Source organism: Sebastes umbrosus, chromosome 23, assembly GCF_015220745.1.
Source record: "Sebastes umbrosus isolate fSebUmb1 chromosome 23, fSebUmb1.pri, whole genome shotgun sequence".
Taxonomy (NCBI): domain Eukaryota; kingdom Metazoa; phylum Chordata; class Actinopteri; order Perciformes; family Sebastidae; genus Sebastes; species Sebastes umbrosus.
In genome coordinates, this window is record NC_051291.1 from 20,114,092 (window position 1) to 20,138,526 (window position 24,435).

The 24,435-nt window shown below is 41.7% G+C and overlaps 2 protein-coding genes across 3 annotated transcripts; one reads left to right on the plus strand and one right to left on the minus strand.

Annotated features, from left to right (window-relative positions):
- Nucleotides 1-1,236: 1,236 nt before the first annotated feature.
- On the minus strand, nt 1,237-15,178 carry tnpo3 (transportin 3). Of its 2 annotated transcripts, none has more exons than XM_037760286.1 (23): nt 14,828-15,178; nt 12,780-12,980; nt 11,045-11,118; nt 10,448-10,604; nt 9,211-9,354; nt 8,889-9,064; nt 8,669-8,807; nt 7,999-8,145; nt 7,740-7,847; nt 7,325-7,416; nt 6,917-7,056; nt 6,457-6,648; nt 5,742-5,833; nt 5,417-5,493; nt 5,249-5,309; nt 4,674-4,814; nt 4,171-4,287; nt 3,971-4,065; nt 3,620-3,776; nt 3,194-3,361; nt 2,996-3,108; nt 2,640-2,723; nt 1,237-1,914 (listed from the first exon to the last, which is right to left on the minus strand). In XM_037760286.1, exons 1-22 carry the CDS (start codon nt 14,945-14,947, stop codon nt 2,663-2,665), a joined length of 2,772 nt encoding a protein of 923 aa, XP_037616214.1. In that variant the 5' UTR covers nt 14,948-15,178; the 3' UTR covers nt 1,237-1,914; nt 2,640-2,662. The 2 variants fall into 2 exon arrangements, with proteins under 2 accessions (XP_037616214.1, XP_037616215.1); XM_037760287.1 differs by lacking the exon at nt 14,828-15,178 and adding an exon at nt 14,338-14,482.
- Nucleotides 15,179-21,659: 6,481 nt separating this feature from the next.
- On the plus strand, nt 21,660-24,387 carry opn1sw1 (opsin 1 (cone pigments), short-wave-sensitive 1). Its single transcript, XM_037760727.1, has 5 exons — nt 21,660-22,027; nt 22,619-22,787; nt 22,868-23,033; nt 23,447-23,686; nt 24,130-24,387. The coding sequence occupies exons 1-5, from the start codon at nt 21,661-21,663 to the stop codon at nt 24,229-24,231; spliced, it is 1,044 nt and encodes a 347-aa protein (XP_037616655.1). The 5' UTR covers nt 21,660; the 3' UTR covers nt 24,232-24,387.
- The last annotated feature ends 48 nt before the right edge of the window (nt 24,388-24,435 follow it).

Consider the following 24,435-nt stretch of genomic DNA (forward strand, 5'->3'; position numbering starts at 1 on the left):
TTTCACGTCATGACTCGGCATTTTGCGTCATTACACGGCATTATGCGTCATTGCATGTCATTACACGTCATTACACTGCATTACAAGTCATTACGCGTCATTACAGAGCGTTACACAGCATTAGAATGCATTATGCATCATGATGCGTCATGACACTGCATTACACATCATGACTCAGCATTTTGCATCATGACTCGGCATTACACTGCATGACTCGGCATTACACTGCATGGCACATCATGACACGGCATTATAGGTCATCACACTGTATTACACGTCATGACACTTCATGACACGTCAATATATTGCATTACACATCATTACAGGTCATGACACAGCATTACGCGCCATCATGTGGCATTACACTGTAATACAAAATATTACAGTAATACATTGGGTACAAGTCTACGAAGGACAGATTTGACTAAGATTCTGTCCACAATAGTCCAGATACTTCTGTTCCACTGATGATTCTCTTCTGGTGACCTCTTGATTTTTCCTCCAGCTCAAACATCATGACCAGAAATCTGTAATCAATAGTCAATCAATTAGTCCATCAGCACTAAATTAATTGACAAATATTGTGATAATCGTTTAGTCATTTGTTAGTAAAACACGCAACTTTTCTCTGTAAATATTTCTCTGTATATACGTACATATAAATATATATATATATAAATATACATACACACACACAGACACATATACACATTTATTTACGCACACATACAGTATGTATATGTATATATAAATACACATATGCCGCAGCTCCTGCTGGTAGAACGCAGAGGCTTGTCTCCGCCCAGCTCCGCCTGGGTCTCGGCCAGGTTCTGGATGTTCTGGTCCGGGTTCCTCTGAGCCGCCAGCAGCAGCTTCACCTTCTCCAGCTTCTCCTTCGGCACGCCGACATCCAGCTGTGACCCGTCCACGCCGAGGTCAGAGGTCATGCTGCTGGTGGCGGCGATTGCAAGCAGCAGGATCTGGTCTCTGAGTATCTGAGCCGTCTACTGGTCTCTCAGGAACCCAGCAGCTCTGACAGTTCAGAAACTCTTCAGAGGCTCCATACCGCCAACCCTCACTTCCGCACACTCAAACACTTACCTGGACGATTAAACAAAGGTGATATTTGTCCTTCAGGACTGACAGTCTGGTTCATTTTCACACCTCCTGATACACAGTGAGACACATCCAGACAGGATCTGGATCAGACGATTAAAACACTAAAGCAGACATATCTGTTGTTTCCGTTGTTTTGTTTTTTATTGTTTACAACAAGGCTACATCACCGATGATGTCATGGTGTCAGTCTCTCCGTCTCATTACCCAGAGTTCACTCTGTCTCACTTTGTGGAAAAACAACTAAAAGTCAACCAAAGTTAAAAAGGTCAAAGGTGACGCCAAATCCTCCAGCATTAAGCCTCTACAGGCAGCCGCTCAGCCAAGAGCATCATGGGAAATCTTTTGGCTCTTTGTATGGCACGGACAAAAAACATCACGACCAAAGTCCCAAAAATAAATCTTCTCTTAAAAACTGTTGGCCAGGCACGTCCTCCGATTGATTACCGATGAAGATCCAGCAGGACTGATCCGCATCGGTTCACTTAGTGAACTCCTGACCCCTAGTCCAGACCCCGCCCACCTGCTGGACCCGACCCCGCCCACCTGACACCTACTGTAGGTGAGGTCAGGTGAGGTCGGGGGTCGGGGTGGAGGACTCAGTCTGTCCAATCAGTCCTCACTCTGTCAGTCCATCAGAGTGATTCGTCCTTTTTCACATTCAATGTCCTTCCTCCTCCATCACCATCTCCACCATCTCCATCATCTTCATCATCTTCATCTCGTCCCTTTGGATCCTCGTCTGCAGTCGCAGCTTTTTGCCGTCACCTCTGAATGTTGGTCAACAAAAGATTTAACCTGAAGAAGAAGAAGAGACAACAGCTGATTCACTCCTCAACATCTGGATCACTGCTTCACTCCTCAACATCATTAAATGTCCTGATAGAGGACACACACCTGATGGACAGGTGTGTGTCCTCTATCATCAGTTTGTTAGAGAAACAATGTTTCAGTGATGAACGTTGGCATCAAAATGTTATCAGTGTAGTGTGAACAGTTACTTGGTGTAGTGTGAACAGTTACCTGGTGTAGTGTGAACAGTTACCTGGTGTAGTGTGAACAGTTACCTGGTGTAGTGTGAACAGTTACTTGGTGTAGTGTGAACAGTTACCTGGTGTAGTGTGAACAGTTACTTGGTGTAGTGTGAACAGTTACCTGGTGTAGTGTGAACAGTGACCTGGTGTAGTGTGAACAGTTACTTGGTGTAGTGTGAACAGTTACTTGGTGTAGTGTGAACAGTTACTTGGTGTAGTGTGAACAGTTACCTGGTGTAGTGTGAACAGTTACTTGGTGTAGTGTGAACAGTTACCTGGTGTAGTGTGAACGGTTACCTGGTGTAGTGTGAACGGTTACCTGGTGTAGTGTGAACAGTTACTTGGTGTAGTGTGAACAGTGACCTGGTGTAGTTTGAACACTTACCTGGTGTAGTTTGAACACTTACCTGGTGTAGTATGAACTCATACCTGGTGTTGTGTGAACAGTTAGCTGGTGTTGTGTGAACAGTGACCGGTGTGAACGGTTACCTGGTGTTGTGTGAAGGTTGCAGCTATCGGAACAGTCTGGTGAACTCTCTGATGGCCCAACACACCTGTTTACACTCCTCAGCACTGAAGAGAAGAAGAAACACAAACAGGTGTGAAAGATGTTATCTCTATGGTTACAGACAGCCGTCTCTGTCCCCCCTGTTTGTAATAAAACACCTGAACAGAACCATTTGGTCATTTTCTGGTCCAACTACGTTAGTTCATCTTTTCATATTAATGAGGGCTGGTTTGGCAGCTGATGAGAAGCCGTGATGTGACTCATGAGAGTCAAACAATCCAGCGGTCAGTGGAACACTGTAAGTTGTTTGTTGTTGTTGTTGTTGCTGGTGTCTCACCTGGTGACCTGTTTGTGGAAATCAGTCAGCTGTTTGTGAGTGACGGTCACGGCTCCTCCTGACGTCTCCTTCGGTAAACCTTTCAGAGAATTTTCTAACCAGCGACAGAACGTCTGAAACAAAACACACACAGAGTTTAGACACACCTGGGGAACGAGCGGCGACACACCTGAGAAAGCTGCTGCTCTTTCTACTCACGGGTCTGTCGAACATCATGACCTCCCACAGCACCTCGGCGACGTCCGGCAGCGTGTACGGCGGCAGACAGAAACAACACGAGTGCATCAGCTGAGTGACGAGCTGCTGACCGTGCTGCTCCATAGCCTGACCAATCAGCTGCTTCCTCACCTCAAAGTCCTCCTCGTGCTGCAGACAGAGGACAAGGTTAGAGGGTTAGGGACAGAAGACAGACATTATAATCGTGTTCATGGTCCAGAGAGAAGACAGTGGACATCAGTAGAGTCAGTAGAGTCAGTAGAGTCAGTAGGGTCAGTAGGGTCAGTAGAGTCAGTAGAGTCAGTAGAGTCAGTAGAGTCAGTAGAGTGAGAAGGGTCAGCAGGGTCAGCAGGGTCAGCAGGGTCAGCAGGGTCAATACTCTTAATCTGTTTATTTCTGCTGACTCACGTCGTTAGCGACTCCGGTGTGAATGAGGTCTCTGACAAACTTCATGACGCTGCAGTTGGCGTCTCGGTGGTCCAATGAGGTGGCAGCGATTGCGCACTGGATGATGTGAACGATGATGCTGCTGCTGAGTAAAGTGACGGGACTCCTCTGAACAAACCTGAACAGACAAAGAGACGGGTAGATGTCAGGTAGATATACAGGTAGAAGTCGGGTAGATATACAGGGAGAAGTCGGGTAGATATACAGGTAGTAGACAGGTAGATATACAGGTAGTAGACAGGTAGATGTCAGAGGATGTTCCTGAATCAAACTTCAGTAGATAAATCTATTCAGGTGAACCTGCAGACTCACCTGGTGGCCAGTCTGAACAGGTCATCTACGGTGTCAGGATGATTCCTCAGACCATTCTGCTGCTCCAACAGCTGGAAGGTCGGCATACACAGAGCCTGGAGGAGGAGGTAGTCACCATCATCATCATCATCATCATCATCATCATCATCATCATCATTGTGTTGGTGCGTTTACCTGGTCTACAGGTGTGTTGTGTTTACCTGTAACATATCAAGCAGTCCCTGCCTGCAACCCTCCTCCATGCCATACTCGTCCACCAGAATGCTGCCAAGGTAGAGGAAGCAGGAGTGTGGATACACCTGGTACACACTCACCATCTGATGACACCAAACATCCAAACAGAAAAATCAATGACATGTTTTAAAACTGACACATGAACATGTCTGTTAAAGCTAACACGTGAACATGTCTGTTAAAACTAACACGTGAACGACAGTAAGAAAGGTAATAATTCTCTAACTTTAGTTCTTACGGTGTGTTTTTATCACCTGAACTAACAGAAGAGATATGACTGGCTTTAACATCACTGATTGATCATGAAATCCAATCAGTCCTCGTCAACTCTTTTCATTACACATCAGAAAAGAGTTGAGGAGGACTGATTGGATTTCATGATCAATCAGTGATCATGAAATCCAAATCAGTCCTCCTCAGCTCTTTTCATTACATATCAGAAAAATAAACCAGCCCAGGTGTGTCTCACCTGAGTAACGAGCGGCTGCAGCAGGGATGCGGAGCCTTTCCCGACACATCGTACAGCGAACCTGAGACAGCGACAGCATCTCTCCACAATCCTGTTATCAGCCTGATGAGTGTTCAGAGTCTCCGACAGCACTGGCCAGATCTACAGGTGAGTCACAGGATACAGATAGGATTCATATCTACAGGTAAGATATGTTCATAAAATAGATCATCTGATCTACAGGTGAGTCACATGATACAGGTAAGATCCATATCTACAGGTAAGATATGGTCATAAAATACATTATCTGATCTACAGGTGAGCCACATGGCACAGGTAAGATATACTGTATATCTATAGGTAAGATATGTTTATAAAATACATTATTTGATCTACAGGTGAGTCACATGACCAGTCACAAGACGCAGGTAAGACGTAAAATACTTATACAAGTGAAATCACAGGTAAAACGTATCACTTAACATATGTGATCGGATCTACAGGTAGGTCACATGATTGAGGTTATTTCTTAATGAAATAATTTGTTAATGTGTAAATATACAGCAGGTGAGTTCAGGTGAGCTCAGATGTTTTACCTCCTGAATGACTTTCTGACAGGGGTGAGTCTGTCCGTTCTCAACAATGGGGTTTGTGTGTCTGTAGGAAAAACAAACAAAATTTATGAACGCATTCACCTTCTGCTGCTTCCTGAATTCAAATATAGTTGGAAATTTGATTACAGGTAAATTGACAGGGAAACTCACCTGAAGATAACAGCCAGTCGGTCAAGCCAGACGGTGGGATCAGCTGATTTACCGTTTGTAGATTCTTCAGCCAAAAGCTGAAAAGAAAACCCCAAAACTCTGGTTTTAGTTTGAATATTTGTGCTTTTATTCTGTCGTAAAGACAGGTGAGGGGGACAGACAGGTGAGGGGGACATACCGGTGAGGAGGACAGACAGGTGAGGGAGGCAGACCGTTGAGGGGGACAGACAGGTGAGGGAGGCAGACCGTTGAGGGGGACATACCGGTGAGGAGGACAGACAGGTGAGGAGGACAGACAGGTGAGGGGGACAGACAGGTGACTGACCTTTTTTAGAGCCATGACCTGAACAGCACAGAGATCACTGAGACACTCTGCGATCTTCTCCAGAGGAAGACGAGCCAGGACCAGAGCTGTACCTGTAAAGGTAAATAAACAGACTCATTGTTATATATATATATATATATATATGTGTATGTGTGTGTATGTGTGTGTGTGTGTGTGTGTGTGTGTGTGTGTTGACACGGCTCTGAGCCTACAGGTGTATTGACCTGATGATGTCACAACAGGTGTATTGACCTGGTGATGTCACTACAGGTGTATTGACCTGGTGATGTCACTACAGGTGTATTGACCTGGTGATGTCACTACAGGTGTATTGACCTGGTGATGTCACTACAGGTGTATTGACCTGGTGATGTTACTACAGGTGTACTGACCTGATGATGTCACTACAGGTGTATTGACCTGATGATGTCACTACAGGTGTACTGACCTGATGATGTCACTACAGGTGTATTGACCTGATGATGTCATTACAGGTGTACTGCCCTGATGATGTCACTACAGGTGTATTGACCTGATGATGTCACTACAGGTGTATTGACCTGATGATGTCACTATAGGTGTATTGACCTGATGATGTCATTACAGGTGTACTGACCTGATGATGTCACTACAGGTGTATTGACCTGATGATGTCACTACAGGTGTATTGACCTGATGGTGTCACTACGGGTGTATTACAGGTGTACTAACGTACCTTTAAGCAGTCCTACAGCGGCCTCAGTGGACAGGGCGAAGGAGTCGAGGGCGCGAGCGATGTCCAGCAGACCCTGGAAGTGTTGAGCCATGTGATCTCTGCACACTGAACAGATGTTGTGGATTGCCTTCGCTGCTGCTGACGCCAGAGTTTTCTCTCTGAGACCTTTCATCAGATAGTTCAACACGGGGTCTGACAGGAAGAGGAAATACAGAGTCAGAGTTTAAAAAATAAAAGGTCCACCTCACAGAACCAAGACAATATAGATAGGTTCCCTTTTACAAACAATCAAGGATACATAATATTATAATATGCAATATTTTATATGGAAGTAGATGACGTTTCTCTCATTCATTGAAAACAACAGTTGCAGGTCTGAATGTGATTAGGTCAGACCATTAAAACATCCGTCTGAACCACAACCAGCAGCAGGATTTAGTTTGAAATCATGAACTCGTACCGAGAAATCTTGGGTTTCTGTCCACGACCTCACTCATCTCTCCGACCAGCTCGATGCTCGTATAACGAACCGCCATATGGACGCTTTCCGGAAGTAAAACCACCTGCTGCAACACCTCCGAGAGCGTCGGGTTGTTCTCTCTGAAAGATAAACACAAACTGATTTTAACTTTAAATGTATTAATGAAATGTGTTCCTGACAGCGTCGGGTTGTTCTCTCTGACAGTAACAGATTCAAAGAGAGATAATCAGTTTATACAAATGTTACAGCAAGAGAACCACACGGCAGGAGGATTAGGGTTAGTGGAACAACTGGTATCTTTAACATGTTTCAGTATTCTCTCAATATTTTCATCCCGTACTGAAGGAAACAACGTTTTGATGATAAAACGAATCTTCAGATACTCACGGATCAACACTTTTAGCGATCGCAGCCATGATGAATAGAACAGCTTCCGTCACCTCCCAGGAAGGATTCCCTTCTTTTAACGTAGAATATAACTGAGAACAAACAGAGAACGTCTTTTAACATAGAATATAACTGAGAACAAACAGAACTTCTTTTAAAGCAGAATATAACTGAGAACCAACAGAACGTTTTTTAAAGTAGAATATAACTGAGAACAAACAGAGAACGTCTTTTAACGTAGAATAAAACTGAGAACGTCTTTTAACGTAGAATAAAACTGAGAACAAACAGAGAACGTCTTTTGAAGTAGAACATGACTGAGAACAAACAGAGGAGAACATTTAAGAACATAATCTATGCACATGTTCACTCAATAGAATACCAGCCTTGTGTTGTGGATTAAAGCCGAGGTTACCTGAGAGAAACACTCCATGGATCCAACCAGAAAAATGACGTCTTTAACGAGGTCAGAGACTCTCATCCTGAACTCCCCAAAATCATCGGTGTCCTCTGGGATCCCCTCCTGTCGGGTCAGAGCAATTTACACAGTTAGACCATTCACATCAGCGTTTCTCCCAAAAAATGATGGGATAATAAAGCCAGACTAATTAAGTTCTGGTTGAGGATTTCATCAGTTATAGGTGGTTCTCTGTAGACCTGATCAGGTGACTTACGTGGTCTGGATCCAGTTGACAGTGTCGGGCCAAACAGTGCAGAAGTCTCTGGATGTACGGTCTGAAGATGGTGTGGAGAGCTGCGTCATTTATTTTATACAGATGTTCTCCGAGACGGTACCAGAAGTTAAAGGAGATCTCTACAACCTGGATCAGAACAAAGACCAGAACACAGGGAGACCAGGACAAAGGGTTATTATCACGAGTTCAAGGAGATCTCTACAACCTGGATCAGAACAAAGACCAGAACACATGGAGACCAGGACCAAGGATTATTATCACTAGTTAAAGGAGATCTAGTAGTAGTGTCAGTGTACTGGTGTTGTGGTTATTTCTGTACCTCGTACTGTGGGTGTTGTAGTATTAGTGTACTGGTGTTGTGGTTATTTCCGTACCTTGTACTGCGGGTGTTGTAGTGTCAGTGTACTGGTGTTGTGGTTATTTCCGTACCTTGTACTGCGTGTGTTGTAGTATTAGTGTACTGGTGTTGTGGTAATTTCCGTACCCTGTACTGCGGGTGTTGTAGTATTAGTGTACTGGTGTTGTGGTTATTTCTGTACCTCGTACTGCGGGTGTTGTAGTATTAGTGTACTGGTGTTGTGGTTATTTCCGTACCATGTACTGCGGGTGTTGTAGTGTCAGTGTACTGGTGTTGTGGTTATTTCCGTACCTCATACTGCGGGTGTCCTGCACAGATCAGCAGCAGCTCCAGTGTCCTCAGGTCTCCCATACCTTGGCCTGGACTCCTGACGGTCGTCTCTAAAAATGTCTCGCAGAGTTCGGTGAAGATCCTGCAGTAGTTCAGCACTCTGAGGGGCACAAATCAAACTGTTAGCACCGATCGTACACTCAGCAACACAGTCACAAAACCATCTCATGCGTGTCCTCACTTGTCAAGGTCTTCCCGGGCCACGGCCATGTGATACGCCGTCTCCAGCGTCAGAACGCCCTGGAAGAGCTGCAGAGCTAACGCCATGTTGGTCTCCACATTTTCTATGGCGTAAAGAGCCGAGCAGACGCAGTCGGACGCCGACTCGTGGAGGTTGGTAGATGTTTCATCCCTCTGCTGTGGAATCACAGATAGAACGCTGCCTTGTAAGGAATGTGACGGTTTCATACATACTTTTAGATGATGCATGACGATCCTTGATGTAAACAGGAAGCGGACGTCCCTGTAAACCTGTCAGATCAGTATAAACGTGTGACTCTCACCAGGACTTGGAAGAGGACCATGAGCAGCTGGTTACTGGCCATGAAGTTACTGTCCAGGACTCCCAGGTTGAACCAGCTGCCCAAACAGCGAAAGACCTTGATGAGCATCTTCTCATCGCTACCCGCCTTCTCCACACACGACGTCTACAACAAAATAGAAACAATAGAGTCAGGATTATTACTGTTTCAGTCTGAGATACTCATTTACGTGTCAGCGACAGAACGATAAAGACCGTGGTCTTGTTGCCATCATTGTCCCTGGTGTTTACACCACAAACTGCACTCACTGTCTGACATTACAACAAATCAAAGACTGGAGATCTCAAACAAAAACACAGACAATCAAACAATTTTAAGAAGCAGACGAGGTAGAAGGTAACCTGGAATATATATCCCAGTGAAAATTATTTTAGACGCGTAAAGGAAAGAAAACACTTTCATTTGTAATTTTAAAGTTCTGATGTGATGAAAATGTGGTGAAATACACTCTTCAGGAAGAGTACACCAGAGACAAACTTTACCGTTAGAGGTAGGTAACTGGGTAGATTTAGATATGAAAAAATACTGAATTATGTTACTATTCTAACCTTTTAGTTAAGTTTTACCATTAATAGTTTTACTATGAATAGTTTTACTATTCTTTAAAAAGAGAAAAAGAGTGAAAATAACCAGCAAAGTGACGACGGTGCTGGAGTAATACGTTTTACTGTAAATAGTTAACAGTTTTACTATTAATAGTTCACAGTGTTACTATTCATAGTGCATACTTTTACTATAAATGGTTCATAGTTTTACTATAAATAGTAAACCGTTTTACTATTAATAGTAAACAGTTTTCCTATTAATAGGTGTACTATTAATAGATCATAGTTTTACCATCAATAGTTCATAGTTTTACTATTAATGGTTAATAGTTTTATTATTAATAGTTAACAGTACCATCCATGTAACGTAGACTACGTTAGTATATCTGCATCCATGTAACGTAGACTATAACGTTAGTATATCTACAGCAAATGAGCGGCGGCCTGCCCGCTGCACAGGTGAAGGACAGTGCGATTGTACCGTTATCCACCATCCATGTAGCGTAGACTACGTTAGTATATCTGCACCCATGTAACGTAGAATATAACGTTAGTATATCTACAGCCAATGAGCGGCGGCCTGCCCACTGCACAGGTGAAGGACAGTGCGGTTGGAACGTTATCCAGCATAGCTGAAAAAGAGTGAAACTAACCAGCAAAGTGACGACAGTGCTGGAGTAATACGCCAGATCCTCGATGATTTCTGTCCTACGATTGGCTCCGATTCGTAGAGATCGACTGTGGACTTCCTCCGGTAGCACAGTGAGAATCTCTATGAGGAAGGGCATCGAGCTGATGTCATTGTTGTACCTGAGAGGGGGGGCGGAGACATGGACAGGTGAGTCAGAACGTCAATATCTGAATCTGTTTTTACAAACACAAACATGTACACCTGTCTGTCAAATCTCACTGCAGGTGTGAAAGTTACAGGTAAACGTCCCGCAGGTGTGAAAGTTACTGGTAAACGTCCAGCAGGTGTGAAAGTTACAGGTAAACGTCCTGCAGGTGTGAAAGTTACTGGTAAACATCCTGCAGGTGGGAAAGTTACTGGTAATCGTCCTGTAGATGCTTTAAAACCCCAGTGCAGGTGTGAAACACGTCTATGACCATCAATGAGTGTTTTTGGAACCAAACAAAGCTGTAACAGTTATCTGTTGACTGATCCGGCGTCCATATTTGTAGTTCCTGCCTACAGTCAAAAACATGCACTTTATGTAATCATTCAGTTGTTTGGTTGTGTGAATTCTTACTTTTCTATGAGCGTGTGAACACATCCTTTCCACGAAGCCATCTGAAGGGCGAGATCTGCTATGGCTAAAGCCAGCTGAGAAAACAAATCAACAAAAACAAGATCAATTAAGTGATTTAAACACTTTCATTTACTGGATAAATACAAGCAGACCTCCTCTTCAGCTCTGTTCAGGTCTGATGATACTCAGTTATATCAACCTTAAAGACATATATCAATTATTAATTAAATTATTACTTATTATAAATACTTATATAAACCTTAAAAACATATATCAATTCTAAATTAAATTATTACTCATTATAAATACTTATATAAACTTTAAAGACTTATATAAATTATTAATAAAATGATGACTCATTATATATACTATAAAGACTTCCTTCTTGTTTTGTCTCTGTTGTAAACTGTGAAACCAGCAGCTGATGCAACCAATGAGTGGAACTAGCAAGAAAACACTTCCCGTTGAAACGTGTCAGAACAGAGTTCATGAAGTTCCTGGTTCGTCCCAAGGCCTATGGAGAGGAAGCTGGGTCACGCCTCATATCTAAGGGGGTATTACACATGCGCAGTCAAATCTGGCCTGCACTCGCCGAATTTGAGCCAATTGCAACGCACGACCGCAGCTTCAGTTACACTGCGCATGTGTTATACCCCATACCTCAAGACCCATGTCCGCCTGTGACCCAGCCTCCTTTCCATAGGCCTTGGTTCGTACCTGGTTACTTTAACAGCTGTTCAGTATTCACACCTTCAGTTCTCACTGTTCAGTATCTGTCAGATTCAAGGTTTCATTGATCAGAAACGATCCCATAATGTTGTCATGGTAACATGAGGTCAAGTGATCAGCTGTTGACCCTCGTCAGGTTGTGAAACATGAACCTGATGTTATAACATGAGTTACAGTTACAGAGTCACAGAGAGACTGTTTACACTCTAGGTACAGACCATTACAGGAACCTTACTGGAACATTACAGGAATGTTTCAGGAACATTACAGGAACCTTATTGTAACATTACAGGAACATTACAGGAATGTTACAGGAACTATACAGGAACCTTACTGTAACATTACAGGAATGTTAGTGTAACATTACAGCAACATTACACTAACGTTGGAGTAATGTTACAGTAACGGTTCTACTACCAGCAGGTGAGACGTGTTACCTGTGTGACGATGTTCCTTATTGTTATAATGAAATAGTTCACTAGATGTTCCTTATTGTTATAATAACAGTTCACCAGATGTTCCTGATTGTTATAATAACATAGTTCACTAGATGTTCCTGATTTTTATTATAACATGTTATAATAAAATAGTTCACCAGATGTTCCTGGTTTTTATTATAACATGTTATAATAAAATAGTTCACCAGATGTTCCTGATTGTTATAATAAAACAGTTCACCAGATGTTCCTGATTGTTATAATAAAATAGTTCACCAGATGTTCCTGATTGTTATAATAAAATAGTTCACCAGATGTTCCTGGTTGTTATTATAACAGTTCACCAGATGTTCCTTATTTTTATAATAAAATAGTTCACCAGATGTTCCTGGTTGTTATTATAAAATAGTTCACCAGATGTTCCTTATTATTATTATTATTATTATTATTATTATTATTATTATTATTATAATAATAAAATAGTTCACCAGATGTTCCTGATGCTGTACTTTTGACTGTGACTCATGGTCACCATTACACCTCTACCACCAGCAGGTGAGACGTGTTACCTGTGTGACGATGATGGGCGACAGGTCTTTGAGGTTCTGGATGTGGGTCAGCAGCGAGTCTCGCAGTGCATTGTGGGTCTCGGGTGGAAGCTCGAAGAAGGACGTTTGGATCTTCATCTTCATCGTCTGAGCAGCAAAGTAACACGACTCCACGTCCTGTTTGAGCTGCAGCAGCTGATCGGAGATCTCCCATGCGTACATCTGTGGGACAGGAAGTGATGTCATTACACCTGAGAAGCTCACTGCAAACTTTATTATTAGTCGTCATTTCTCTGCATTATATTTGCTCTGGCCTGGACCACAGCCGTTTACTCAGACCAGGTAGACCCCCCAGACTTAAAAACACATCTGGAGCATCTTTCTTAAAACATTATATTATTATTAATAATAATAACATTAATGGTAATAATAATGATATTAATAATAACGGTAATAATGAAGATAATAATAATGATAATAATTATAATATCAATTATAATAATATTAACAACAACAATAATGATAAAAATAATAATCTTTGCTTTTATTATTAGTTTTTCTCTGTAAAATGACTGTAGTTTGTTAAGAAAAGTACTGAACACGAAGTTTTTATCATTATTGTTATTGTTATTATTATTATTATTATGAATTGACATGAAGGAGAACATGTCATTGTCCCCTCAGGTTGGGAACCACTGATCACTAGGACAGGATGTTGTTGTTCATGACTTCTTCTGTGGTTTCATATTCTCTCAGACTTCAGACCTGATCAGACCTGTTCAGACCTGGTCAGACCTGATCAGACCTGATTAGACCTGATTAGACCTGGTCAGACCTGATCAGACCTGATTAGACCTGATTAGACCTGGTCAGACCTGGGCCCCTTCACACCACCAGGTTTCATTATATTTGTATGTTCCTGAATATGAAGCTACCAGCACAGTCTCTAATCTAAAACCCGGACTCCGATCCTGGTCTGGGTTTCTGCTCTCAAGTCCAACAAACCACCAAAACATAAAGTAACATCTGTGTTTCCAGCAGACCTCCAACAGGTCTGGACAGGATCCAAGGAGACCTGACTGTAGACCTGAACCTGAAGTAAGGGTTACACTGGTTGATGTGGGATTTCTTAATGTCCCAATGTAGCCTGTTGGTCACACGAGGACCAGAATCTGCTGAACCAGATCCATCAGACTGACTCTGATGAAAACAAACACCACCACAGCAGTAAAACAGCAGTAAACAGAAGTCACGAGTGTGAACCTGAACCCAGACCTGGTCTGGTTTCAGCCACGCCCTGATACCAACACTTCCTGATCATAAAGTCCCACCAAACAGATGATTAGTGTGAACCCCTCAGGGACCACCTTGATGGTCTGGGCTCGGTGCCGGATCACAGATGTGGTAGTCTAACAGTCTCTCCGAGGATCAGATCAGCTAACCCAGTGGAGAGCAGCGTTTACCATGCAGGAAAGCTCAAATGTGACATTTTTTTACTGCAGTCTGGTTTAGGGCCCTCCTGGCCTCGTTGACCAGAGCCAGGCCCGAGTCAGCGGCCACTATAGCGGGTCTAACTAACCTGTTTGACTCGTGTGATGAAGTCAGACACTGAACTTTACTGCAGCAGTGCTATTAGCCGTGCTAGCATGCTAACAGAGCTAGCACAGTGGGCCTCTGCTGAACTCCTCTGAGACTCAAACACACAGCAGCTCCGTCTCCGTCTGAATACACGCGTTTTAAACACGTTGCTATTAACAACACCGCGGTTCTGTTGCCGTGGTGACCTGATGACGGACCGCTAACGACGCTACACATCTCCGCTAACAGTTAACAGTCGCTGTTTGGATCCATTCATTTAGCTAGCTTAGCTTAGCTATGATGCTACCGTGAAGCTGCGGCTCCTCTGAGACTGCGCAGTTCGGGTTCCGCTGTCCTCTGTAGACCAGCTAGCAGACTAAAACCCGGTCCAGGTAGACCGCATTGAGTCCACCTCAGCACCTCTAGTCCTCCACACCGCCGGTTCTCCCCAGGCTCCGCTCTCTCACCGGCCTCTCCCCATTTTCTCTTACCGATCTCTGCAGCTCTCCGAGCCACACGGACGCTCGCTCCTTGCCGGCCGGGTCCGGGTCGTGGTACAGGGCCTGGACCGCCTGGTAGACCAGAGACAGGTTCGGTTTGCCCCCCTCCATGGCTGGGCGTCAGAAGCTGGGCTGAGATAAGGCAGAGAGTTGAGCAACACGGCGGAGCTGAGGGAGTCCTACACGGTCTGTGTGTCGACCGCCATCTCGCACAGGCTTCCCGCGTGCAACCACGATCATGTCCCGGCAGGAAACACACGGGCAGGACAACATTAGTTCCGCTCCGTCAGAATGGGGGAGCGCTTCACACAGAGCGCCGCTCTGCTTCTTCTTCTTCTTCTGCTTCTCCTTTTCCGGTTTTATGTCTGCTGGGATCCAGTGTTAAGCTGCACTACCGCCTCCTATTGTCATAAATACCCCCCTGAGACCACTTAGACCCGGTCTAGTCTTCCTTAGGGGGGTACAGGGGGTCTCTAGGGTGCCCAAACTTTTCCCTTGGAGGGCCAAAACTGGAACTCAATGTTGGGCCACGGGGAAATTAAACACCTATTTTATTGTATTATTAAGATGCAAAATGATATTAGGATCCCAAGTTCCCTTAATTGAATATGTTTTACATAGTTAGCCCTTTAAAACCCACCTGCTGAATACAATTGGGGTCATTTATACAATTTATGCATTTCCAAGACTGTTTAGGGACCCCAGTATGTAGAAATATTAAAATACACCATTTTTAGAATAGGTAAAAATAACACATGTATACTGAATTCAAAGAACTGCATGTTTTCCCCCAAACTGCATAGGATTATTATAAAGTGGGCATGTCTGTAAAGGGGAGACTTGTGGGTAGCCATAGAACCCATTTTTAGTCACATATCTTGAGGTCAGAGGTCAAGGGACACCTTGGCAAATGGCCATGCCAGTTTTTCCCCACCAACATTTAGCCCAACTTTAGATGCTTCCTCCAACACTCAACCCCCTACAATTTGCATACCGCCCAAACAGAGGCACAGAGGACGCCATCGCCCACGTCCTACACACCGCCCTCTCCCACCTGGAAGAAAGGGACACCTATGTGAGGATGCTGTTCGTGGATTACAGCTCAGCGTTCAACACCATAGTCCCCTCCAGGCTCGTCAGTAAGCTAAAGGATCTTGGCCTGAACACACCACTGTGTGACTGGATCGTGGACTTCCTGACGGGACGCCCCCAGGTGGTGAGAATCGACAACCTCACCTCAACTTCACTGACTCTAAGCACAGGAGCGCCACAGGGCTGTGTTCTCAGCCCCCTCCTGTACTCCCTCTACACCCACGACTGTGTGGCAACAAGAGCTTCAAACACCATCGCGAAGTTTGCGGATGACACAGCAGTTGTGGGGTTGATCTCCTTTGGCGACGAGATGGCTTACAGGGAGGAGGTAACCACCCTGGAACAGTGGTGTCAGAACAACCACCTCTCCCTGAACATCTCAAAGACCAAGGAGGTCATCGTGGATTGCAGGAGGGGGGGTTGCACTCACCCCCCAGTCACCATCAACGGCACAGCGGTGGAGAGGGTGGACACCTTTAAATACCTGGGTGTCAACATCCATAAGAACTTGACATGGGCCACCCACACCACCGCTGTAGTCAGGAAGACCCAGCAGAGACTGTACGCTCTGAGGCGACTCAAGACTTTCAGACTATACCACAAATCCTCAGGGACTTCTACCGGGGCACCATAGAGAGCCTCCTGACAGGCTGCTTCACCATCTGGTACGGCAGCTGCACTGGGTGGTGCGCTTGGCCCAACACATCACCGGGTGCGAGCTGCCCAGCCTGCAGGAGCTTTACACCCAGCGGTGCCTCAGGAAGTCCCTGAGGGTCATTAAGGACAACACTCACCCCCACTACAGCCTGTTCTCCCTCCTGCCCTCTGGTAGAAGATACAGGACCCCCAGGACTCACACCAGCAGACTGAGGAACAGTTTTTTCCCCCAGGCCATCAGACTTTTAAATCGATAATTCATTCAATACATTCTTACACAAAAATATATCTTATACTGTATATATTCTTAACACATATGTTCTTAATATGCCTGTATATGTTCTTAATATGCCCTTGTATATAGTATTTCATTTTATAATTGTAATGTAAATGTAATTATAATGTAAATGTAAATGTAATATAATTTATTATTTTAATGGAGCTTCCCAGCAAAAAGTATTTCACACGTTTGTACCTGTACAACCGGCGTGACAATAAACATCTTGAATCCTTCCTGACAAGCTAACATGACATGATTGGTACTAATGGAGTCCTTAGGTTTTCTAGTTTCATATGATGCCACTATCTTATAACCATAAACCCGAGCCTGGAACAGCCTCCAAAAGACAGTAAAGTCGTTTGGGTCTTTTGATAAAAAAAAATAATTTGCTAACATCTGGCGGGCCAAATCAAACCTGATGGCGGGCCAACTTTGAGATGCAGCTCAGCACTGTGTACATTAATTAATTAATTAGAAAAATAAATTGTGAAAGTGCACTTGGCAAAAAGAGAAAATATATCACATTGGAAACAAGCAATCACTACAATTAAATCCTTCATATAATTGTTCTCCGTGTCCACAAGGTCTAGGGTGGGTGGGATGGGAGGGACCCAAAGCGAGGGATTTGGGGGTGGGGTGTATAAGGGCTTAGACCAGGGGTCAGCAACCTTTACTATCAAAAGAGCCATTTTAGATTAAAAAAAATAAATGTCCGTCTGGAGCCGCAAAACATTTGAGCATTGTGATGAAGGTAACACAGTTTATAGTCTGAGTATATAGTATGTAAGTCTAATGCAGTGAGGGCCAAAGAGCAAATGTACTACGGAGTATTAGGGCTACATTGAGGGAAAAAACATCTGAGATTTCCAGAATAAAGTCGTAATATTACGAGAATAAAGTCATAACTTTACAAGAAAGAAAGTCGTAATATTACGAGAATAAAGTCATAACTTTACAAGAAAAAAATAACAAAATAACTTAAAATTACTACTTTATAATACTACGACTTTTTTCTCGTAAACCTATGAATTTATTCTTGTAATATTCCGACTTTATTCACCAAATCTCAGATAAAAAAATTTCCCTCAATGTGGCCCTAATACTCCGTTGTACCGTCGTACCATAGACCTACAACAATGATAAATAAAAATGAAAATGTAAACAAAAAACATTTATTAATTTCCACTAATTTTTTAAAAAAATCCACAGGGAGCCACTGGAGAGGAGCTAAAGAGGCTCCGGAGCCGCAGGTTGCTGACCCCTGGCTTATAGCATGATTATAGAAGTGTGTGATGGTCATTCCCATGCTCTATTATGTCTCATAAGTTGTTGCAGCAGTTTTTGTGTTGATATCATTTTATTATAATTAATTATGAGGGTTGTGTTTTATTTCATTTCTACGGTCATAACAGTGTTTCTCAATCTGTGGTCCAGAGACCACTGGAGGTCTTTCACACAGTTCTGCTGGTTTCCGGAAAAGAGTAAGAGCTCAGCTTCAGTTTTCTCCACGAATCATTTTCAAATAACTTTGCTCTTTATATTAATTTATCCTGAATTATTGACTCTTTAAGTTTAATGGGCGACAATAATATATTATTATTATTATTATTATTATTATTTATTATTATTATTATTATTATTATTATTATTATTATTATTATTATTATTATTATTATTAATAATAATAATAATAATAATAAGTTCAACACTATAATCTTATGGTGAAGAAATGATTGTCTATTTGTCCATACATCAAAATGAAACTTGAAACAAAGTTTAAATCAAAAGAAGTTTATTTTTATGTTCTGTTGTGATTTATTTAACATGTCCTGTAAACACCGGAGGTGTCTCTAACTCCACCTAAAACACAACAGAACAAGGAAAGAACATACTAAATCTAATACTCAAAACATTACACAGCATTCTCCACATGCTGCTTTAAGGATTAAAATCAGAGAGTTCCCTCAATACAAATCTAACAGCTTCATATAAACATAGAAAGATATTTATAGCCCCAAAGAAAACTGACTTTAAAGTGAAAAACAATGTAAATGAGTAAAGTCATAAAAGTGTTGATGTTAGTCGTGTTTCAAGCTCCAAACTAAAGTCATATCATACCCATGCTTCATAAAACTCACAGCTTGGTTATGATATAACCTCAGCTCTGAAGATGGATCAATCATTACTTTTTTACATTTACAGTTACTATTTAAGATTTAAGATTCAAGATTTAACATTTAACATTTAACATTTAACATTTAACATTTAAAATTTACATTAAACATCTAACATTTAACACTTAAAATTAAACATTTAACATCTAACATTTAAAATTTACATTTAACATCTAACATCTAACATTTGACATTTAACATTTAACACTTAACATTTCACATTTACATTTAACATCTAACAATTAACATTTAACATTTAACATTTAACATTTAACATTTCACATTTCACATTTACATTTAACATCTAACAATTAACATTTAACACTTAACATTTCACATTTACATTTAACATCTAACATTTAACATTTAACATCTAACATTTAACATTTAACATCTAACATTTAACATTTAACATTTACATTTACATTTACATTTAACTTTTACATTAAACATTGAACTTTTTACATTTAAATTCAACATTTAACATTTACATTTAACATTTAACATTTAACATTTAACATTTGACATTTGACATTTACATTTACATTTACATTTACATTTAAATTAAACATTTGCATTTACATTTACATTTACATTTAAATTAAACATTTACATTTACATTGAACATTTAACATTTAACATTTACATTAACATTTAACATTGACATTTAACAATTGCATTTCACATTTACATTTTACATTTTACATTTTACATTTACATTAAACATTTACATTTGTTTAGTTCTGATGAGCTGATGAGGAGAAAACTTACATTTGTATCTGCAGCTTTAATTCTTCCTAGACACTGTAAAGTGATAAAAGTGAAGATGAAGTGATGAAGGAGCAGAGGAGTGTTGTTGATTTGACTTGTTCTTTCAGCTTCTGTCCTGTGAAGATGAAGTGATGAAGTAATGAAGTAATGAAGTGATGAAGTAATGAAGTAATGAAGAGATGAAGAGATGAAGTGATGAAGTGATGAAGGAGCAGAGGAGTGTTGTTGATTTGACTCGTTGTCCTGTGAAGATGAAGTATTGAAGAGATAAAATGATGAAGTAATGAAGTAATGAAGAGATGAAGAGATGAAGAGATGAAGTAATGAAGAGATGAAGTGATGAAGTGATGAAGGAGCAGAGGAGTGTTGTTGATTTGACTCATTGTCCTGTGAAGAAGAAACGATGGAGACGTGGAGGTCTTTTAAAAAGGAGGATTAATGCCTTCATCTTCGTCCTCAGATTAACCCTTCGTCATTTCAGGCCAGTTAGTTCATTCCGGATTAAACCGGTTTAAACCAGTTTAGACAGAGTTATAAGGTCTTTTTTGCCTCTAATCTGATTATTTGAGAATGTTTTGAGGATTTCGAGGATTGAGGAGGACGGCCTGCTCAGGTAAATCGGAAACATCCGGATTATTAAATTAGATCTGAGGTCACACGGACTGAAAACGAAAAGGTTCTTATTGGATTCTCTCTGCCGACCACCTGTTGCTGCTGCTGACGACAACATCACTGTGGTTTCTACTTCATAACTACATTTTATTTATTCATACGGACACTTTACACATGTTAGAATGATCATAAACAACTACACACTAAAATATACAACACACATCATTAATCACACATGGAAACTTCATGAAACAAAGATGTCAACTATGCAATCAAAACAAAAATAGATTTATATTTTTTCTTATTATTAATAATAATAATAATAATAATAATCATAGATACATTTTCTGGAACTTAAAATATAAATAAATGGTAAAAACAAAGAGGAGAAGAAGTCCTGTGTCGATCTGTGTTTGGTTTACAACATGTAATTAATGAGTAGATGATTGTTTAATTCTTTGATGAAGTGGTTAGTTAAAGGTTTAATTTAGTTGTTTAAAGATTAAACCGTTGAACATGTGAAATTTAATCAGATTAATCAGGTTCATCATTGACTTAACTAAACAAGCTTGTTTTCAAAGAATAAGAAAATAGAAGAACATGAACACGGTGGCGAGCTGCTTCGTATCATGATACGATACACATGTCTGTCTTTAAGTCTGGTGCTATTTGTCTCATAATTGACACAAAGGATAATAAACAAAACTAACTTTAGTACGGTAAATAAAAGGGTTACATTTTTCTCACATGATGGAGGTTTTCTCTCTGACACATTTATTTAATAAAACCAGCAGTCTTCTTTTTAAATGCAATTTCATTTATTTCACTGGTAGGTTCTTTATAAAAGAATCACATCACCATTTATAACAGTTTTAGACAATAGCTTCACATTGTTCATAATGTTTATTGTCAGAATATTCAGTTTTCAGCATGTTAGAATTAAATTGTTTGGGTCTTGGTTTTACTTTCCTTATTTCTCAGTTTCACACAGTCTCCAACATTTATAAACTGTGTATCTTTATACTTGAACGACATAAATACGTTACAGACTGGTTGATATCAGCCGGTTTTGACTGTAAATCCTGTCTGTAAACAGATTAAAGTGACGTACAGAGAACAAGATAAATGTGACGATAATCCTAAAATGTGACTTTAGAAAAAGTAAAGCAGCTCTTCAGAGTAAATCTTTAAGTGTAGGTAAGTGGTTTATGGGTGTATATAAAGAGGCTAAAGTCATTATGTGTGGTAGAAAGCTCATGGTCACGATGGGGAAACACTTCCACCTCTACGAGAACATTTCTAAAGTGAGTCCCTTTGAGGGGCCCCAGTATTACCTGGCCCCTCTATGGGCGTTTCACCTGCAGACCATCTTCATGGGCTTCGTCCTGTTCGCTGGAACGCCTCTAAACTTCATCGTTCTCTTCGTCACGCTCAAGTACAAGAAGCTCCGAGTCCCTCTCAACTACATCCTCGTCAACATCTCCCTCGCGGGATTCATCTTCGTCACCTTCTCCGTCAGTCAGGTGTTTGTTTCCACCATGAGAGGTTACTTCTTCATGGGTCACACCATGTGTGCCATGGAGTCGGCCATGGGCTCTATAGCAGGTAGGTAACATCAGCTCTGCTTCCTTTCCTTTCATAAATACACCTGTGTCTATTCAGCAGCAGGCAGGTAAACAAATGTTTTAAGACAGGTAACATCAGCAACAGGTAGATGAACAGATATTTTAAGACAGGTAACATCAGCAACAGGTAGGTGAACAGATGTTTTAAGACAGGTAACATCAGCAGCAGGTATATAAACAGATGTTTTAAGACAGGTAACATCAGCAACAGGTAGGTGAACAGATGTTTTCAGACAGGTAACATCAGCAGCAGGCAGGTATACTGATGTTATATGACAGGTAACACCAGCAGCAGGTAGATAAACAGATGTTTTAAGACATGTAACATCAGCAGCAGGTAGGTAAACAGATGTTTTTAGACACGTAACATCAGCAGCAAGTAGGTAAACAGATGTTATATGTCACCAGATGTGCTGTGGAGTCTTCTGTGGGATCTATAGCAGTATGCGTTGTCTTTTCTCAGCCATATGTGAATAAAATCACCTGAGTGGTAGTTTGATTTGATCTCAGCATGTAAACACGTCGATAGTTGGTACAACTACTCTGTTTGATTGTCTTCTGTCCTCTGCAGGACTGGTGACGGCCTGGTCTTTGGCGGTCTTGTCTTTAGAGAGATACCTGGTCATCTGTAAACCGTTTGGAGTGTTTAAGTTCGACAGTAACCACGCTCTGGCTGCTGTCGCCTTCACCTGGGTCATGGGGATCGGCTGTGCCGTGCCGCCTTTCTTTGGCTGGAGCAGGTAGGTGCCACTCCTGTAGGAGACGCTGACCTGATGTTTTCAACGTGAAAGTGTGAACGCCTCCTGTTTTTGGTTTTTAGGTACATCCCTGAAGGTCTGGGCTGCTCCTGTGGACCCGACTGGTACACTCACAACGAGGAGTTCAACTGCAGCAGCTACACAAACTTCCTGATGGTGACGTGCTTCATCGCTCCGATCACCATCATCATCTTCTCCTACTCTCAGTTACTGGGAGCTCTCAGAGCCGTGAGTCCAATCTAATCAATCAATCGACTAATCAGTTAATCAACCAACCAACCAATCAATCAATCAATCAATCAATCAATCAATAAGTCAGTCAGTCAGTCAGTCAGTCATTCAACCAACCAATCAGTCAGTCAGTCAGCCAGCCAGACAGACAGACAGACAATCAATCAATCAATCAATCAATCAATCAATCAATCAATCAATAAGTCAGTCAGTCAGTCAGTCAGTCATTCAACCAACCAATCAGTCAGTCAGTCAGTCAGTCAGCCAGCCAGCCAGACAGACAGACAGACAATCAATCAATCAATCAATCAATCAATCAATCAATCAATCAATCAACCAATCAATCAATCAATCAATCAATCAATCATCCATCACTGATTACGGTCCTGGTCTTCTTTCCTGTGTCTCAGGTAGCAGCACAGCAGCAGGAGTCGGAATCCACCCAGAAGGCGGAGAAGGAAGTGTCGAGGATGATCGTGGTCATGGTGGGATCCTTCCTCACGTGTTACGGTCCGTACGCCCTCGCCGCTCTCTACTTCGCCTACTCTTCAGACGAGAACAAGGATTACCGACTCGTCACCATCCCGGCGTTTTTCTCCAAGAGCTCTTGTGTCTACAACCCGCTCATCTACGCCTTCCTGAACAAACAGGTGAGCAAGTAGTAGAAAGATAAGCAGGTTAACCCTAAAACAAACAGGTGAGCGGCTCGTAGACAGGTTAGCAGGTTAACCTGTTCGCTGGAGCTCTGCGTTTCATTGTGTGTCTTATTTCTCCGGCTGTACTCGGGTCAGACCTGATTAAATATACGTTATAATAACTTGTAGTTTTGTTTAGAGAAGATGTCTCAGATTGTGTCTGATGCTGTCGATGTGCGTCTCGCTGTGTTTCGTTGTGTGTCTTATTTCTCCGGATGTACTCGGGTCAGACCTGATTAAATAGACATAATAACTTGTATATACATGTAACTTGTTGTTGATGCTGTTGATGTGCGTCTCGCTGTGTTTCGTTGTGTTTCTTATTTCTCCGGCTGTACTCGGGTCAGACCTGATTAGAGGTGGTAATAAAATGTCGGTATCGTTGTTTTTCTCCCCAGTTTAATTCCTGCATCATGGAGACGGTCTTTGGAAAGAAAATGGACGAATCATCTGAAGTCTCTTCAAAGACTGAAGTCTCTTCAGTGTCCACAGCTTCTTAATGTCGGCATCAAAATAAAACCGAAGACAGAAGGACATTCAATCAACTTTACCTATAAAGACTTTTACAGGTCTTTTTTTGTCATTTCTGACAAGACAACATGTAAATATAACAAGGTTCTTGTGACGATATTTATTTGACTGTAGAACATCTTTGTTTAGACAAAAGGCAACATAAAAAATCTAATAAAAAATATTATTAAAAG

What these genes read in the sequence shown, in the direction of transcription:
- tnpo3 (XM_037760286.1), bottom strand. Translation starts at nt 14,947, where the DNA reads ATGGAGGGGGGCAAACCGAACCTGTCTCTGGTCTACCAGGCGGTCCAG. An exon ending in GCACTGTCGTCACTTTGCTG is followed by an intron (nt 9,355 to 10,447) that starts GTTAGTTTCACT and finishes ATTTTGTTGTAG; the next exon opens with ACGTCGTGTGTGGAGAAGGC. An exon ending in GACTGCTTGATATGTTACAG is followed by an intron (nt 4,066 to 4,170) that starts GTAAACACAACA and finishes CTCCTCCTCCAG; the next exon opens with GCTCTGTGTATGCCGACCTT.
- opn1sw1 (XM_037760727.1), top strand. Translation starts at nt 21,661, where the DNA reads ATGTGTGGTAGAAAGCTCATGGTCACGATGGGGAAACACTTCCACCTC. An exon ending in CCTTTCTTTGGCTGGAGCAG is followed by an intron (nt 22,788 to 22,867) that starts GTAGGTGCCACT and finishes TTTGGTTTTTAG; the next exon opens with GTACATCCCTGAAGGTCTGG. An exon ending in TACTGGGAGCTCTCAGAGCC is followed by an intron (nt 23,034 to 23,446) that starts GTGAGTCCAATC and finishes CCTGTGTCTCAG; the next exon opens with GTAGCAGCACAGCAGCAGGA.